Source organism: Ruditapes philippinarum, unplaced genomic scaffold (assembly GCF_026571515.1).
Source record: "Ruditapes philippinarum isolate M1 unplaced genomic scaffold, ASM2657151v2 ctg2902_1_1_1_1, whole genome shotgun sequence".
Classification (NCBI taxonomy): domain Eukaryota; kingdom Metazoa; phylum Mollusca; class Bivalvia; order Venerida; family Veneridae; genus Ruditapes; species Ruditapes philippinarum.
Window position 1 is genome coordinate 72577 of NW_026862873.1, and position 20984 is coordinate 93560.

Here is a 20984-nt window from a genome sequence, read left to right on the forward strand (position 1 = left end):
ATTACAGATCCATTCGCTTTATTTTTGACAAATTGCACATTTAGCCTTTCGATTATTATTTTAAAGGGAAATCCAAAGTTAAATGAAAACTATATACTATAATTAAGCAGAACGTTGATAAAAGCTAACCTGTTTATGCGCGGTGTTAACAAATAATCTTTGTGCATTACATCAAATTTTTTGGATCAGCCATTTCTCAAGCCAATAGTTTGACGGTGTGTAAGTTGGATATCGGCCTCGTACATCGATCTTTCTGTTTAGGATAGACCTGGTCACGAATTTCATGAAACACCTCGAGCGCTACGCGCTCTCGGTGTCACATGAAATTCGTGACCAGGTCTTTCCTAAACAGAAAGACCTCGTACTCGGTCGATATCCTATACATAATTTTACATATCTTTTGACACCAAAGTATTTAAATTAACTGTTAAACCTACAATATGTCAGCCCATTTTACATACGATTTATATAGCGAGATATGCAACCGGTTATATGTATTTATCCTTGTTCCTACACGTTGTTATTTGCACGAAATTTACGTGCTGTGTTGATATATAAGCTAGCGGTTCGCTAAAGTTAATCATTCGAGGTCTTCACATTGCATTCCATAGTCAATCACGTTTACAAGTTTGATATCAATGGCTGATAACGAAGAACTGCAAGACGAGCGACCACGTGATTATATTTGCAGAGATAATTCGGATAATTCTAGAGACGATGTTGTTTCACAGTCTTTTAATTTGATGAGAAATTACTTTGACCAGCAATTTAATTCGTTAAAGAGAGATTTAAGAGACGAAGTGCATACTTCTTCAATCGAAACTTTTAAACGTTTTCGAGGAGATTGCAGTTCATACACGTTCAAGTATAAAGGGAATCAGCGTCAACATACATTCAATTCTGACTTGATTCAAGATTTAGAATTAACTTCAGACTTGCTCAAGAAAGGTGAAAGGCGTCAGTCTGTTTTGGACAGCCTCTGTGATATTCGTAAAAAACTGAGTCGGCGCAACAAGGTCATAAAAATTGCCGACAAGTCACCCGCTGGTTGGGATACAGTGAACGAGTATTTATCAGACGAACTTGCCAGCGATAGCGAGGATGACAAGAAGGTCCGTCGAGCGGAAAAACGGGCTCTTGAGAAGAAGAAACCACGCCCGACCAAAAAGCCTAACTCGAGCCCTTCGTTCACTTCTGGTCTTGTTTCTTCTTGTATGGGCAGTCAACTCGGTTCAGCAGTACTTCCGGGTAATTCGACTACACCAAGTTCTTTTCGTCAGTTTCGGCGAAATTCTTCCTTCATCCAATGTTTCGCATGCGGCGGGATTGGACACACCCGACCAGATTGCACAAGCAAAATGCAGGCCCCAAGTACAAACCCTACTACACGTGGATTCAGCGGACTCTCATGGCAAAAAGGTGGAGACTTTCCCTCTCAAGTCGTCAAGCATCAAGGCAGGGAGTCAACAGAAGATAAATGATGAGTATTTTTTTCACTGATTTTTGCACATGCTGATTGTAAAACTTTACTTTTTCATAGCAAGTTTTTTGAATACAGATTATCAAACATGTCCGATAATGTAATTGCTCAGCCTTCCGTCAAAGCAGGCTTTGTAAAAATGTACAATTTTGGAAGAATACTTTAAAGGCCCATGATTTTGTTCTTGATATTATAGAATTTGGGTATAAGATTCATTTTTAGAAACACCTTTGAGTTACGTTTTACGTAATAACAAATCTGCTATTTCAAATTCCGATTTTGTAACGGATGCTGTTTTAGATTTGCTTAATGCGGGATGCATTTTAGAAGTACCTTTTAAACCCTATGTTGTTAATCCCTTTCTGTTGTTATAAATAGCACTGGCAAGAAAAGGCTGATTCTTGATCTAAGTCATTTAAATAAGTTTATTTGGAAGGAACATTTTAAGTTTGAAGACTGGAAAGTAGCTTTTTAAATGCTTTTTAAAGATGGTTATATGTTTAAATTTGACATAAAATCCGCTTATCATCATATAGATATTTCACCTTTACATCAAAGTTTTCTGGGATTTTCTTGGAATATTAAAGGCAAGAAAAAGTATTTTGTTTTTACTGTATTGCCGTTTGGTCTTACTTCTGCTCTATTCGTTTTTTCGAAATGTTTAAGAGCTGTAGTTAAATACGTCAGGGAAAAAGGAGTTCGTTTAGTGCTTTTTCTAGATGATGGATGGGGGGTTAATAAAAAGTTTGAGTCAATTCTTCAGGATGCTCATTTTGTTAAATCTGTTATTTTACAAGCAGGTTTTATTTTGAATTTAGAAAAATCAATTTTTATCCCTGTTCAAACATTGGAATGGCTTGGTTTAGTTTGGAATTTATCCGATAATTCTTTAGGTATTTCTGAAAGAAGACTGAATAGCACGAGATAAGCTATTTCCTATTGTTTATCACATTTGACGTCACTGACCGCTAGGGAAATCGCACGTGTAACTGGGAAAATTGTGTCGATGATTCCGGTTTTAGGTAATGTATTTAAACTCATGACTAAAAATTTACAAATGGCTATAGAAGCTAGACAAAGTTGGGATTCGAACTTAAATTTAAGTCATGATAGCGGATGTTTATATGAATTTAAATTTTGGATGAGAAATTTAGGTTATAATCCAGTACGGCCAGTATTTAGTAACTTGTCTCACACAATAACTATTTTTTTCGGATGCTAGCTCTTATGCCGCCGGGGCTATAATTAAAGGTTTCCCCGAAGAAATCTGTCATATAAATTGGTCGGAATCCGAAAAGTCTGAAAGTTCTACTTGGCGGGAATTAACTGCTATCAATTTTGCCGTACGATCTTTTTTCAGCCGTTTGAAAGGTCACTGTGTTCGTTGGTGCACGGACAATCAAAATTGTGTCGTTATAATTGATAGTGGTAGTATGAAACCTAAATTACATGCTATTGCGTTGGGAATTTTCAAATTATGCCTTGAAGGTAACATCTCCCTTTGTTTGCAGTGGGTTCCTAGGAAAGAAAATTCTGTTGCCGACGCAATCAGTAAAGTTTTTGATTGGGATGATTGGGGAGCTTCCGAGGACTTTTTAATTTTTAGATAGTCTGTGGGTCCCATACAGTTGACCGGTTTGCTAATCATTATAATAAAGATCTCCTAGATTTAATTCTAAGTTTTGGGTACCAGGAACTGAAAATGTTGATGCCTTTTCAGTATCTTGGGCTGAAGAAAATAATTGGTTAGTTCCGCCGGTAAATTTGGTACCGAAAGTTATAAATTACCTGGTTTCTTGCGGGGCTGTTGGAACTTTGATAGTTCCGAATTGGCCCTCTGCAGCCTTTTGGCCGTTACTTTTCGGCAATACTAGTATTAAGCAATCTATGATTTTAGAAGTGCTCGAATTTAAAGCTGGTCAAGATATTTTTATTCAATATAAAAACAAAAATACAATCTTTGGTTCAAAAAAGTTCACAAGCAAGGTTTTAGCCGTGAGATTAGATTGTTGCTAAATTATTTGTATTTTAAATGTCTGATATTCAAGTTTGACATTTATGAATGTTGTTGAAGTTTCTTTCATTCCATGCTTTTGTTAATTTTCCGGAAGTGATTTATGAGGGCCTTTTTGTCTAGGTCTTGTGTTTTAGTTGTCATTTTGTATTTGCACATAGATTTTAATTTAAGTCCAGGGCCACTTGGCCAGGACTTGTGTACGTTAGTTTGCATTGTTTTCTTCTTAAAGATATGTTTAGTCCAGGGCCACTTGGCCAGGGCTAGTGTACGAAAAATGTTCCATTTAGTCAAAGGTCACTGGACCATGGCATTGTTTTTATTTAAGATGCATGTATTTAGAGTCCAGGGCCACTTGGCCAGGGCTAGCGTGTGTAAATTTTCATTCAGTCAAGGGTCACTTGACTTGTTCTTATAAGATATGTATAGTCCAGGGCCACTTGGCCAGGACAAATGAGTTATTGTAGCCTTTTGACACGATTTGTATTTTATGTTTTAGTAGAACGTTTTAGACGTATCTAATGTGATTAATTTAGGGTAATTTGCCCCAGGCAAAAATTTAAAGATATTTTGTAAATAAGTGGTCTGGCAGGCCTGTTAATGTTTTATGTTTTTATGCTTTTCTTACTTAATTCTTATTTGATCAGTTTTTTAACGATTGAATTTATTATACATTTTTCAGATTTAATAATGAACCGATTGAGTAATAAAGTGTACGGTGATCCAGAGTTATCCTCCCTTGCTGCTTCACTTCCGGAAGTCGCTCTTTCATCAAAAGCCTGTAATACGAGTAAAAAATACCAGAGATCCTACAACAGTTTGAGTAAATGGGCCAGACAGCATGGTTTGGTCGTTTTCCCTGCCAATAATGTGGATTTTTCTTTATATTTAGTGTCTTTAATACAAAGTTGTAATTCTCCATCTACTGTGGATGAAGCATTTTATGGTATGAAATGGGCTAATGATTTAGCAGGAAATTTAAATAATCCGTGTTCATCCTTTTTAGTGAAATCAGTCAGGGAGGCTGCTCATAGAATTCTGGGACATCGTGTTCCTAGGAAAGAACCTGTTACTCCGGAAATACTTTTTAAGTTGGTTAATGTTTTTGGTAATACTGATGTAAATTTATTTAATCTAAGAAATATAACAATGTGTCTTTTAGCTTACGCTGGTTTTCTAAGATTTTCTGAACTGATAAATATTAAGCGTTCTGATTTTCTTTTTAAGACTGATCATATTGCATTGTTTATTGATCACAGTAAAACAGAGATTTATCGAGATGGAAGTTGGTGTTTAATAGCAAAGACTGGAATTGTAACATGTCCTGTTAACATGTTATTGCGTTATTTAACTATGGCAAACATTGATGAAAACTCAAATGATTTTATATTTCGTTCTGTTACTTTTTTCAAGAGTTCTAATTGTTATAAATTAAGAAGTACTTCTCCATTGTCTTACACTAGAGCTCGTGAACTTATTTTAGATATGTTTGAGCATATCGGTTTGGACAAATCAAAATGTGGATTGCATAGTCTGAGATCAGGTGGCGCTTCAGCTGCTGCCAATGCTGGAGTGTCAGATAGGTTATTCAAACGTAAAGTGAAAAGGCTAAGGACTCTTATGTTAAGGATGACATTGATAAACGACTTTTAGTTAGTGAATGTTTAGGATTGTAATTTCGTTTTTCAATTGTTTGAGTTATATTAGTTTTTATTGTTATTTTTTGCCCCATTTGCCCGTTCTTTGTTAATTCGATCATAAATGCAATGTGAATGACTGATTCTACATATGTGTTTGTGTTATATTTTCTTAGTTTATGTAGAATAAGGGATAAATGATTTATTTCCGTTTGAGCGAAAGCGAATTAGGAAATAAATGTATGTATTTATCCTTGTTTCTACACGTTGTTATTTGCACGAAATTTACGTGCTGTGTTGATATATAAGCTAGCGGTTCATTAAAGTTTATCATTCGAGGTCTTCACATTGCATTGCATAGTCAATCACGTTTACAAGTTCATATTCATTTCAGTTCTATAAGAAACATTTTTAGGTTAGTTAGATTGACAATTTAATTGCACAGTTTTTCTTATTATTTGGGGTTTTTTCTCTTATCAATTTGAATTAATTAATTAATTAATTTATAAGATCTATTTGTTTCAGAATTTCATATTTTGAGAATTTTCAGATTCATTATTATGGTAATGTATGTACTGGATACGATTATGTGTTATGTTTCGATATATTATATTGATGTTTAAATATAAAATGTTAAATAGAATAAATGCAATGTGAATGACTGATTCTACATATGTGTTTGTGTTATATTTTCTTAGTTTCTGTAGAATAAGGGATAAATGATTTATTTCCGTTTGAGCGAAAGCGAATTAGGAAATAACTTTACTCGAAAACCTACTGATAAGAATAGCCTGTCGTCTGCTAGTTGGGGAAAGTGTTATCGGTGTATTTGAAAGATACTACTATTTGGGCAGAAAATAATGATCTTTTTTTAAAGTTTTCATTTGATCTGTGAGTGCTAGTTTTTGACCCAAGAATACCAATATTCGAACTTAAAACTGTAGCCCCTAGAGTGTCAACAAGGTTTTTTTCCATAGTTGGACTGTGTTACCAATTTTTGACCCAATGTGACACATATCCGAACTTGACATACCTTTTTGGCATGCTTAATATTTGTGCCAAAACAAACAAAACACCAAATGTTTGAAGATCCTTTGATACATGACAGATTTATGGGTCTGAAAAGGTATTCGAATTCACACACGGAGGAACAAGTATGAGATGTAACACTTTATATGCCTCTTGCCTTTTTTATGGCACGGACAAAATATTTATAATTACTTTTATACAAGATGTGCACATTTAATTTTTTTTCAATCCTAAATTTGATCTTCATTTCGATATATTTGATATCATAATTTGTTTTATTAATCCAAAATTTTCATCCAATAATTTATTTCGTTTCAAATAAGAAACGTATCATTTTAGATTAATATGATAAATGAATGTTTCATATTAAAGCAGAGATAGGAGGGTCAGCAAGGGTCCAGGCTTAAACAAATAAGGATGTAGTGATCAACGTTTTTCTTAAGCCAGTTTTTGCTAATATTTTAATCTTTCTGTCCCTAATTTGATAGAAATAATCCCTTCTTCTGAAGCCACACCCCAAGTGGACCTGTGCCTGTGAAAGAAGGCTTCTTTGAACAGCCTTAGCTAAATCAAAAGTACTTGAAGTACTACTGAATGACAATTTTGAAATAGTCAAAAGTTTTAAACTAATTAGTCTATATTAATTCTACGTGAAAATCGATTTTTAGGGAAAACATAGATATTCCTTTGAAATCATGCAGACGTTCTTTATTGTTTTATTGGCAAACCACCCTCACACTGAACCACAATGATTATGTTACATATCAGAAGCATTATTTTTATGAAAAACCAAAAATGATATCATAAAGGAAGAGGTCACTCCTTTTGCAGGACATGAACAATTTAGCAGTTAAAATTCCGCCGTCTCTTGTTCTGCAAATCTACATAATTACATCAGTGATTTTATTTGATTGATCTCTAGATTTTGACTATGACACATAACGGTCATATTTTAAGATAATAGTCATAATCTAAATATTAAGCATGTTGTGTCAGAAGTGTTATTTTGTCCAAGTATGAATTCAATTTGTCCATGTAAAACAGAACAATAGCAATTTAAGCAAAATTCCATAACACGAGTTTGATCGTCTAGCTCATTTTATGTGTCAAGGTCATACTTGAAATATTCAACAAGATTATGTTGTTCATATATGAATCGGGTCTGTCTATTGCTTCCAAAGTTATGACCATTTTTGCAAATTCCAATAATCTAACCCTGGCAATCGATGTCAATTTATGGAAAAATGTCAACCAGCCGATTCTTCATCAAATCACATAATAGGTGACTTATCACTTGGTGCAAAGTGATTTCAATGACAAAACAAGAAAGAAAACACATAAAATAAATTTTGCTTTACCTTGTCAAAAATGTTTCCATTCTTACTAAGATCTTCTGTAACTTTTGTCTGAAAACATCTGCAGTTTATTATGACACTGTTGACTCCATTAAAATCTGTTTCTGGTGCAGATACAGCATCTTTATAACCATCTGGAGGCATAAAACACTTAGCGACCTCCCAGGAATTACTGCACCACTGAGTAGCATCAGTGTTTTTGTAGGATGGGCCATTGTATCTATGGGCCTTCTGAATTTCAGTTTTGAAATTATGACAGATCTTGTTCGGACAACCAGCAAGAAGAAAAGTAGTTGCAGAATCTTTATGATATCTGCATTTTCTGTGCATAACGTTACAAATTTTGTTTGTAGGACACTTGACTACATTTTCCGTGCAACAACTTGTACAAATTGTTCCAGATGGAAGACCCTGATTGTTACATATATCTGTTAAACATTTCTGCTGGAACTGTTCAATTTCCTCTTCAACAAAAGGTTCGATACCTTCTTTTGTAATCAAGACTGCTAAACTAGCCTTTACCCAGTTATTATATCTCAAGTTAGACAGTTTTTTTGACAAGGACACTGAAGCCATGCTTATGAATTGTTTAATTCCCCAGTGAATCTAATCCATATCACAAATTGTATAATGATAATGTTAATATGATTCTTTTACTAATTATAACTGAAGGACAGCCTTATGCATAAAGACGCTGAAAATCCTCTCCTTAGTGTTAGATATATATGATATGATACCCACATTTCCAGTCATACATCAACATAATGATTTGTAGTTTTCTTCTTGTGTTCGAACCTAGTAACCTAAAATTAGAAATGAGTGATATTTCTACATGATTTAAGAAACAATATTCTGAAGTCAACATTCACAAACAAGAAAATGTCCATGTAATACCATTTGTAGAAACCTTTTACTAAAACTAGAACTCCGCGAGTCGGATCTGTCGCCTTGTTAGGAGAAATGGCCAGGACAAAAATGAAATATGAAAATTTACAAAGGACATTAACTCAAAACATAAGAAGTGCAGAGCAGCAGTTTCTTTGCACTGCACTTCTTATCAATAAGATCTATCATCCTATGAAGTTTTAAGTCCATACCTTTTATAATTTATGAGAAATGGCCTGGACAAAAATAAAGTATGAAAATAAATATAGGGTACTAATAACTCAGAAATAAGAAGTGCCGAGTACCGGTTCTTGTGCACTGCACTTTTTCTTAATGAGATCTGTCATCCTATTCATTTCATTTCTATAGCTTTTATACTTTAGGAGAAATAGCCAGGACAAAAATAAAGTATGAAAATTAACAAAGAGCAATAACTCAAAAAATAAGAAATGCAGAGTACCGGTTCTTGTGCACTGCACTTCTTCTTAATGAAATCTGTCATCCTATGACGTTTCATGTCAAGAGCTTTTATACTCTAGGAGATATGGCCTGGACAAAAATGAAGTATGAAAATTAACAAAGGGCAATTACCCAAAAAATAAGAAATGCAGAGTACCGGTTCTTGTGCACTGCACTTTTTCTTAATGAAATCTGTCATCCTATTAAGTTTCATTTCCATAGCTTTTATACTTTAGGAGAAATAGCCAGGACAAAAATAAAGTATGAAAATTAACAAAGAGCAATAACTCAAAAAAATAAGAAATGCAGAGTACCGGTTCTTGTGCACTGCACTTCTTCTTAATGAGATCTGTCATCCTATGACGTTTCATGTCAAGAGCTTTTATACTCTAGGAGATATGGCCTGGACAAAAATGAAGTATGAAAATTAACAAAGGGCAATAACCCAAAAAATAAGAAATGAAGAGTATCGGTTCTTGTGCACTGCACTTTTTCTTAATGAGATCTGTCATCCTATTAAGTTTAATTTCCATAGCTTTTATACTTTAGGAGAAATAGCCAGGACAAAAATAAAGTGTGAAAATTAACAAAGAGCAATAACTCAAAAAATAAGAAATGAAGAGTAATGGTTTTTGTGCATTGCACTTTTTCTTAATGAGGTCTATCATGTCCATAGCTTTTATACTCTAGGAGAAATGGCCTTGACAAAAATAAAGTATGAAAATAAACAAAGGACAATAACTCAAAAAAAAGAGATGCAGAGTATCGATTCTTGTGCACTGCACTTTTTCTTAATGAGATCTATCATCCTATGAAGTTTCAAGTCCATAGCTTTTATACATTAGGAGAAGGTATGAAAATTAACAAAGGGCAATAACTCAAAAATTAAAACGTGCAGGGTTCCGGTTCTTGTACACTGCATTTCGGGTCATTATAAGAAGCATGCATACCAAGTTTGAAGTCAATCCGACTTATAATAACTGACTTGTGTTCCGGACAAGCTTAAGGGGACGCAGACAACGACGCCGACAACAGTAAACCCTATATGTCGCCTTTTTCAAGGCGACACAAAAATGAACAACAGAACAATGATGGTCCTTGATCAGTCATCTGAAATCCATTGCAAGAAAAGGTCATAATTATGTCATATTTTTCAATGCAGAGGTAGGTGGTTAGGTCACAATTATTCATCAAGTTGAATTTATAATATCACAAACTTAAGTGTAATCATAGTACATGCAAACCTTGAAGACTATACAGTTTCAGAAAATATAATCAAATTAGGTTTTCCAGAATACATTTATAACCCTATAGTAATTTTTGTGTGCATAGTTTATAGCCCTATACTGACTGCACCCCAGACAATAGACTGATTCCCCTTGCTAAAAATTGCAATACTTTCCACCAAAGTGGAGCCATATTTTCCCTTTGCACAAAAAAGTTCTGTATCTGCAATAAAACAAGTTACATTACCAAACTAAATGAGAAAACTGAAATTTCAAATGGAAATTTTGAAAACAGAACGTAAAGCTATGTTACATTCTCAGTTATTGTTGTTTACATTCAGTTTTCATTTCTTTAAATTAACTCTGCTATATTTTCTCCATCAAAACAAAGGTTGCTTTAAAAGTTAAACAAATCATTGGTGTATTTGAAAATAGGTGACACTGGGGTGTGGGCCATGAACGATCCCACGAACATTGTTCTAAAAAAGTTCGTAGAGGTCCTCTAAGGTAATTTAAAACAATATGTAAACAATCAAATGGGTTATATTTATTGTAAATGAGTATGTATTAAGGTATTTATGATAAAAATAATATATTAATTGACATATTTTTCTATTTATATTTATATAACTAACCTACGTTCGAGTGCAGTTTACTTGCTTAAGAACCATCGTAAACCGACTAAGCGTTTGGAAGGTTAAATGTTTATCTTAACCAAGAATATTTTGAAATAATTCGTAAATTAAATTTATTAATTGATTTTGTAAGTAACACCAGCAAGAAAAAATACTTTTATCCGTAAAATTATTAATCTAAAGCACAGAAACTAACGTGTTTTTGTTTTTTTAATGATCAGGTCCTGTATATGAAACATACGAGAATTAAGATCAACAAGGCAAAAGCAACGTTCACAGGACGCAGCCCCGACACACCCAAGTTACCACAGCAGGGCACCCAGAAGGCACCAAACCAAAACCGGGAGTAGATACAAGGGCGGCGAAAGGAGGAAAAGGACACGTTATATGTGAAACAATAAAAACTAAAATTGGCCCATATTGGAATTAAAGGGACAAGGGCTATAAGGGCTATGTGAAACACGTGAAGGTACACAGAGTGGTACCGCTTGGAACGGTCAGTGGTAGTTACACCTCTGGGGAGTTTAAACCGGTTTAAGGCGCGCCAAACCTCATTCTTAACCCAAATATGTTCCTATTTGACACGACAGTGTAAATAAAATTAATCCCCGCCAAGTGAAATTCTAACAATGGTCTAGATTATATTAGAAGAAATAAATAAAACACTTAAATGATCGTGTACAAAAGGCATAACAACAAGAAAATCACCTACAAGGGCCGACGAGGCAAGACAGAGGACGAACATTAAGACAATTCAGGCCCAAAGAATTGTCCATCATAGAATCTTATATGTAATCAAAAGAGGAAAGCGTAGCGTCCAGCTGTAAATGGGATAAAAACCAAGCATATGGTATGCCTTAATATAATTTAGTCACAACCTCTTTTTTTAAATTGTTTGATGATTTTAGAGAAGACATCAGAAAAATTACTATGACCCATAGTCTATAGAAGTTTATTATAAACCACATCTCCATAAAAATCAGTCTTGCTCATACCTGGTCGTAAAAGAGTTTTTAAATTGCAATTAAATTTTAAAGCTAAATCTGAATTTCGATGGTAAAACTTAGTAAAATGATTACGCAATTAATGATAGCAATAGCCCTGTTTCAGTAATAAATAAAATGCGTTCATTAAAATCCTCAAAACGACTGTACGTCCTAGCAAATTTAATTAATTGAGAAACATATACCCCATATGATGTAGCATGAGATACATCCACATTCAAATGTGGACAGTTAACAATATTAAAATCAAAATCATCTCTTTTATCAAAGATTTTAGTTACTATAGTACATGTATTTTAATGATAGAAATGTTTAAATCTAAAAAAGATGTAATAATGCCTGATGAGTTAGTCTTATTCAATTTAAGTTCATCGGATATCTTTAAGTAACCATTTGATCGAAATAAGGATGATATCATCTAGGTAACGGGTAGTGTTATTAAATGCATGTATAATTTCCTGATGCGAAGTATGGGAAAGACTTAACATAAAATCCTCTCATAGCTGTATAGAAATAAATCAGTTATCTTCGGTGCACAATTAGTTCTCATTGGAATGCCTATTATCTGTTTGAAAACTGTATATATATATACAATAAGGGTATATATATGTTAGTAATGCAAATAGGAAAACTGTTTTTAATCGAAAAGATATTCAATCACAGTCGAAAAATTAAGTTTTTTGGTCTGTTAAAAATTCACGTGAAATACATAGTCTTTCAAATCCCGTAAAACTTGACGTTATGATTGGATCTCTTCTCTTAAACACATGCGTAATAAACCCAAACGAGTATAACTCCTTTTTTCCAGTCGTTTGCTGATTGGCGTCCGCGCCGAAGCGCGGTGCCCTTTATGGAATGAAATCAGATTTTGTGAAAGGGCGACAGCAACTTCTCGAGCCTTTTAGTCGGTCATAATAAAAGCCGATCATTCCGATCGGTATGAGGGTGCTTGATTATTAATTAAAAATGAAATGTCGCGATATGTACAATGAATAGCGAACTGGAGAATTTCGCAATGCAAACATTTTCAAATGAAATAACCTTTTCCGTCAATAAATAGCGCTCTTCGGGGTTTTTTATTTATCACTTTGTAATATACAGTGGGTTATTATGGTATGTTATAGTTATACATGAATATAGAATGATGAGTTGACGACCTAAACATTTCGAAAATCTATTTATAGAGGGATGTACTCCTATTGGTAATTCCCGGTCTCTCCCGGTCTATTTTGACCGGGATTTACTAGTGACCGGCGAATAGTATCACACGTTTATTGTCCGGTCTCCCCCGGTTTCGGAGTAGATGTTTGATATCGTTACAGAACAGAACAAATATTTTACAGATAAATAAGCTTTTTTTTACAAAATGAATGTTTGTCACTTAGTTTGGTTACAATAATTGATAAACACAGATCAACTCTCAAACTTATTGATTATTATTATACATAAACATACAATTCGAAAAAAAACAACAACAACAATAATAGCATGTTTAATTTTATCTATAAGAACAATAAATATGTACAATAATTGAGAAAAAGGTACATTTTTATGGTAATAATATGACACTATCAACTTTGAAACATTTTATTTAATTTGTTATTCGTGTTTAGTAAAGATGCCGATGAATTATTCAAAGTTACAAATTAGATTTTATGAATTATTCAATTGATTGATAATTAAAAAATGATAAAGAAAAATACAAATGTGCATGTACATGGTTTAAGAATAAACAATATTATATATTGAAAGATTAACCATAATTTACTGACTTTTTCCAGTTAAGTTTTGACTTATTATCGTCGGTCAATATGACAATTGAATTCTTAAAATTTCTTTTACATTTTTAATAAAAAAGAGTAGTAAACGTAAAAATTCAGTATTAAAATAGCACATAAAGCACAAAAAAGAAAAGAAAACAATTTTCATAAAATCTGCATTTTTTTATTAAAATAGATATTACAATTATTGTATAATAAACAATTATGCTCAACATGATCAACATGGTAATATTACCAGTGTCATATTTTTACCAAGTGTGAACAGATACCTTAAATTAAGAGGGGTTCTTCGCTAATAGTGATAACATAATAAGGGACAATTACACAAGTGTGGTGTTGATCATGCGTTACACATATGGATTATAAATGATTGTATACATGTATATCCGTTGCTATTAATAATCACGATCATAAAGAAATAACAAATAATATTCTAATCTCTAGCATGCCAATCAAAGTTCATAATGAACAATGTCTTTCGTCCGTTCATTCATAAGTGATATACAATTCTGGTAAAAACCAATTAACCATTCAAAAGATTATAAGAATATTTTGTCATCATATGCCTACTAGTTTATCTTCACCTGCTGCATTTCTTGCTTGGACGCCCTTTGATTCTTTGCATCAATGCTTTTCTTGTATAAAACTTGTAGTAGGCAAAAAGTTTACTGTCAGAGATACTAACTGACTGAAATATATTTCACAAATTTTGTTATATCAAACAATATATATATTGTTATGTGAATGCCTATTATCTGTTTGAAAAGTGTATATATATATATATATATATATATATATATATATATATATATATATATATATATATATATATATATTATATATATATATATATATATATATATATATACTATGTAGGCATATAATGACATTTCCAAACAACAGAACTAAGGGTACTAAGTTATATATATCAACTATATATTTAATTTACCATAGGTGAAAACATATTGACCAATAACATAAAACCCCATTAAACATGTTAAAGATATATACATTTGTGGGACATATATCATTTACTACTAAAACCGGCCTACGGGCACTATGTTAGAAGGGTAGCCTACGCCCCCATACATCGTTTTATACATGCCAGAGTTGCGAGGCCTTATGTATGCCCCACATTAAATATAAACCCCACAAGTATGGTCTCAAATAGACCGATGCCCCGTAAATGGAGGAATGTGACTGTATATATATATATATATACATATCGATTAAAAACAGTTTTCCTATTTGCATTACTAACACAAAACACTATAAACTATATTCTTCCCTATTATCTATGTTAAAACTACTTTCATATCACTGACAACGAATTTAAGTCTTATTATTATTGAATTTATAAGTACTAGTTCCTGACGCTCGCCTAGACGATATTTCTGGACTTGAAAGTCATATTGTATGGATGAAAATCATTTTTTATTATTTATGTTAATTAAATAAATCAGTTTATAAACTGAAAAACATTTAAGTATATAAAGGATATTTGTTTAGTTCAGTGTAAGATATTTCACCGAGTGAGCACCAAAATGTATATTCAAAACAGTGAAACTATCAAATTGATAATTTCACTTGTTCAAACGGTGAAATATAAGTTTTATATTTCACTGATAATTTTATATTTTTATAAATCACAGAAAAGCATGTAATAAATTATTAGCGTTGTTTAAATTAGAATAAAAACTTCCGTACGCTTCCTCAAAATAAGAATCCGTAGAGCGACGTGAACTGCGCATAGAATGCTATGGTGTTATTGCTATGAAAAGTCGATCAAATGTAGTATTTTTTCGCGCATGCACAATCTGCGTAGGGCAAAAAAAGCATCACACTACATAGAAATATAGTATAAGTTCATAGACAATTCCGAGTTCGTTTAAGGTAAAAAGTATAAAATTATATGAAATAGCTTTTAACAAAAACATAAAAAATGCCTTTATAGCTTTGTTGCCATGTTTGCCATGAAAATGCATGGAAAAGACAATTGTTTAGAAATTCCCAATCACGGACCTGACATTGACATTGCTGTTAAGAAAATGTTGAAATATATCTATAAGCAAATAAAGAGTTCAAATTAACTGTTGTTGAAAAAGTTTTTAAAGAAACTAAAGAAATTTTAATAATATATGAAATCGAGGTTAATTAATTTATCATTCTGAAAAAAGTCAGAACACGTGATAATGAATATTAAGTTTTTAGTTTACCTGATTCTATCTTTATCTGATTGATGGCAAACAGAGAATTTAATTCACATAAATATATTAACATAATTTTTCAAAAAAAAAATGAACAATTAAGATGGCTGGTGAAATAAGACACTTTTTATCATCCGGTTTCTTGTAATACATGTAAATGCACGTCACACTATTTGTCACTTTACAATATAACCATGGATGAAATTGGTGTATGTTAAAGCTACACTTAAATTACGATATTTATAATTTTATATGATAAACTGTGTTATGGTACTTAAACGTCCTTGTAAACCAGAAATAAACAACCGGTCATGTGTCAATCTGTTTGACACTCATCGCATTGTCGATAGAAGTGTAAAATGCAGATTATGTAATATTATGTAATACAGGGGGAATAAAATTAAATCTAAAGTCTGCTGTTTCACTTTAAATTTCTGATGGAAAGATCGTCTAATGATATCTTAAAAAGATCACTTTTGTACATGTGCTTTTTTCATTGAATTATTAGTCCCTCGCAGTTTCGTATAAATACACGTTTAAAGTACTTACTGCTTTAAGTCATCCCGAACTTACTGTTTTCCGTGTGCATAACTTGAAATCGTCGTCGTTATTGCGTTTTTGTCCTACACAGAATGCGCATGCGCGAAATGCAACGTTCGTTACTATGAACAAAGGTCTATGCACACGGTATAATATCAGTTTTGGTACTGTAAATTAATATTTTGTTGATGAAAAACGGTTTTCCTTGCTTATGTTACTTACACAAACAATTATAAAACTTTATTCCATACTTTTTTTATTTAGATTAAAATAAAACCTTCCGGACGCTACCTTAATTTATGAATATCTTAGTGGGTCCTGAACTGCATGCGCACGGAATGCTTTATTATTATGGATTTCAAAAAAATATTTTATAGATAATGTTTTTTCTCATGTATATCAATTAGATATTAAATCAATAATGATTCATTTCAACTATATCGAAGTGACAAAATACTCCCTGACGCTGTGGTCATTTAGCGATATAAAATACGCATGGATAGACTTAGTTTTGGGGCTATTGAAAAACGTTTTTCTCGCTAATGTTATTACAGAGCCAATTTATAAACAAAAAATACGAATTACTGCAAAAAAATCTTGGTTGAGATAAACATTTAAGCAGCATACCACCAGAAGTGCCATTAATACAACTAAAATAAAAAAAGATTTTAAGAAAATTAAAAAGATTTAAGATTAAAGTTATATTTTACATGTTCAATATGATAAATGACCGGTTTGCAGTAGTTGTCGCTATAATTCTACTGCGTGACTAACGCACGGCTATATATGCATATTTTGACCTATTTTTAGTAATTTATGTGGATTGTAAATGCCGGCTACAATGCTAAAATTACTTTCTGTATCACAATAGTTAACTTCCAAAACAAATATGAAAATAAGCATGAATCTGAAGGCATGCTGCTTTAAAACCTCATAACGCTTAGTCAGTATACGAAAAATTTTTTAGCAAGTGAAGTGCACGCGAATTTTGTTAATAGCCAATCATTCTATTTTCTCTCGCAGCTAAATACCAGTGAATAATATGCCTCCACTATGCGTGAGACTCAGATCACGTTCTTATTCTCTGGTTTAAATTTCTCACGCATTTCATATACAATGTAATTATATATATTCTTGTTTATTTTAAACCGCGTTTACTACTGCATCGCTGTTTCCGGCGATCTGAAGACGCACTTGAGGCGAAATATCTGTTTTATTGATATATATTGTATGTTTATAAGCGGAGAATTTTGCATATTAAATACAGATTGCCTAGTATTGAAGAACTGCATATAGGATCATCAGCCTATGGGCATGTGGTTGTTGGAGAAGCTCGTTTTTTTGCACATAATGCAGTGCTATAGAGCCTATTAAAATAATGTAAAATGCATTTTATGTTTTATCTTCTTATATTTCTTATTATTTGGTTTAACACTGCTTTCAACAGTATTTCAATTACAGGTATAATGTAGCGGTGGGAATTTAACAAAACCAGTGTTGTCAGTATAGATTTCTCTTCAGAAATAACTGACAACATTTCCACCTGAATCAGGGGTGGATCACGAATTATTTCATACATGTCATTAAGAACGTGCACATCGCTTAAGTCATCTTTACACCTACACTCTTGCTTACTTAGCAAAAAGTATATTCTTAGTGTAGAATGTTAATAAAATTCATTACAGTAAAGGTAATATGTTTCATAATGCATAGATATATCACCAAATTATAAGAGTAATTGCATATGTTTAGTTAAAATTATGATTAAAATCTATTACGCTTCGAGTCTCGAACCCGTAACTGCGAAACTCAGCGTAAGACCACTATACCGCTTACATCGTGGAAAAAAAGAATAAAAGAATTTTCGAAGTTAAAACCCGACTCTAATTGTATTGTTCACATAAAACGTTTTTTGTTGTCTTTTGTTGTTGTTGTTTTTTTTTACTTCAAATAAAACTTTATTCAATTTTACCAGTGATATAGATAACAGAGATAAGCAGCTCCCATATACTCCTAAAGTGTTCTGCTTACCTTGAAACACTTTCTCTGTCCGGATGACTATTTATATCTATCAGATTCTTCGGATTAATCTTGCTGTTCTTAATTACCTTCTTACAAGATGGCGGCTAGGAATCGTTTTCGTTTAGCCCAGACTAAATCTCGTACCTTCCGGGAACGGTCCGGATTACGGTTACACTACCATACCTCACCACACTCCATTGAAATATCACTCATGTCTATCAAAAAGTGAAAAATTATGCGTTTTGTAGCAAATAAAACTTAATGGATGTATATTTGATCCTTTTATATTATACACCATTTGAAAGTTCAATCCTTTATCTGTGGCTGCATGTTAACATATTGGTAACTTTATTTGCCTTTCACTAAAAAACCATAGAAACATGAAAAGTTTTGTAACAAAAATTAATATGAAATTAGGTGCTACCAATGACACAGAAAGCTCTTATGATTTAAGCATAACATGTTTAGTGTACATGTAAACCAGATCTTTCTTGCACTTCGTTAATAAGTAAATGCATGTATTTTATACCGTAAACATAAACGAATAAATTAGTGGTGTTCAACATATCGGATTCGGAAAATCCCGAACATAAAGGGGGTCTACTGCGCGTGCGTTTGCAAAATCCCTAATCGGAACGTCCGCGGCTATTATTTTTAATAACTTATCCGAAGACTGACGGAAAGGGCCGAAAAGTTGCGATTGGCAAAATCCCGTTCGCCATTTTTGTTAAGCTCTAATCACAGTTGTTGTTGGCTTGCGGCCACAGCCGCAAGCCATTTGTTTTAAAAAAGTTGTTCCGGTTAGGTGGTTTCATGCTTACATTTATTAGTGCATAATGGAATGGGATCCATTCTAGGTTTCCGCTGCAATCGTGACAATTCGGGCGATTCCGTCATACTGCGGAATCAGACGAAGTAATATTACGGAAATCTAAGTCATTTTTAGTTACTTCGGTAATCCCAGTTTGTTTCTATAAATAGGATTATTTTCTATTTTCTGTACGAAATCTTCTGTGGTTATAGTTTTATTTTTACAATATCTTTAGCTTGCAAATCATGGTCATGCAACTGCATAATTAGGTAAAGAAGCAGACGTTTGTTTTGGTTGAGTCTTTTTTGTTTTGTTTAGGGGGTGAGTTGTCATATTACAGAAATTAACAATTTATATGCATTTATTATTGCTATTTGTGTTTACTATCTTTTTTGTCCATGGACCCGAATTTTATCATTTAATCTCTTCGATTTACAGCTAAAAATAAATTCGGAGGGAAGAATTCCTTTCGATTTCTAATATGTAAAGTCATATATTTGTTCCCCCTTCGGTGATTCGCAGCGTGTCATATTAAAGAATGAGAACGGGAACAAAGCTTAAAACAGATATGACCTTAACATTGAGAAAGTCCGAAAATCTATTTATAGAAGTAGTTTGATAATTGATAACGAACTGAATGAAATGCAAACATATTCAACCATAAATTGCACCCTTTATAATATAAAATATAAATTAATAGCTCGACCCTGATTATTTAAATCGACTCTGATGTCCCGAATTTTTGCTATAAGAAGTTGATTCCATTTTGTTTGAAGGCGATCGGTTTTATGGTGTTTTGAGTGAAATGTTGATTTGCCAAATACTGCGACATGTATTTTAACAACAGAAACTTTCGTCGAGGTGTTATAGGTTTATTGATAGGAATGTTAACACACTGCCATTGTGGGTCAGACGAGGATTTTGAAGCAATTCAACAAAATAGTAGATTCATCTCCCAATAAATCAATTAACAAAAGCTCTTTATTTATAACCTATGTCAAGTAGCTTTTATATCTGTGACTTGCATGAACATGATGTTAGTGAATTTCCTCATACGTAATAGTTATAGTATATGGAACGAGTTTGTTACGAGGATATAGCACTGACTGGGGCGCCATCAAGGGGTGATTCTGCTAAAAGTATTGAGACTTGGTATACGGTATTTTGAAAACCATTTTTATCGTTGTAATAGATGTCTCATTCGTGTTTAAATATTAAAATAGTTTTGATAGAGTGTTTACGGGGGCGTATCACGTTGGGGGCAGGGTCTGACCTCCAAGCGTATGTGCTTCACAGTGGAAATAATTCATTCAGCGAATATTTCTTTTGATTTAAGCAGTTGCATAATTAAATGAGAATGAATACATTCCATTTATTTTCTTTCTTACTTATTATTATAATTGTTATTATTATTTTTATTATTATTATATTTATTTGCTACTTGGAATGTTCGTTACCGCTGCCCCATTGGAGCCTCAGTGAAAAAAACTACACTTTGGTGCGAAACATGCAACGCACATTTTGAAAAATAAAGTCGATTTGCCTTATTTCTCTCTCTTGTGCCCTTTCACTTTTTCACCTTCTCACTCCAAGATAAAATGAACGAATACGTATGTTACCTTACAGCTTTAAAGTGTAAATAATTCATTCAGCGGATATATCTTTTGATTTCAGCAGTTGCATAATAATATGAGAATAGATTCATTTCATTAATTTTCTTTCTTACTTCTTATTATAATTATTATTATTTTTATTATTTTTCTTTTTTTTTTTTGCTACTAGGAATGTTCGTTACCGCTGCGCAATTGGAGTCTCAGTGATAAAAACTACACTTTGGTGTGAAACATGTAACGCACATTTTGAAAAATAAAGTCGATTTGGCTTATTTACATGTGGATT

At 32.7% G+C, this 20984-nt stretch overlaps 1 protein-coding gene across 1 annotated transcript in view; it reads right to left on the minus strand.

The window, feature by feature from the left end:
• Positions 1-18395, minus strand: part of LOC132720451 (uncharacterized) — a 45226-nt gene extending 26831 nt beyond the window's left edge. The window contains exons 1-2 of the mRNA XM_060704597.1: positions 18284-18395; positions 7519-8318 (exon numbers count right to left, since the gene is read on the minus strand). Coding sequence (XP_060560580.1) covers positions 7519-8091 — 573 coding nt within the window. The 5' untranslated portion in view covers positions 8092-8318; positions 18284-18395. The remainder of the gene's footprint in view (positions 1-7518; positions 8319-18283) is intronic.
• Between the last annotated feature and the right edge of the window lie 2589 nt (positions 18396-20984).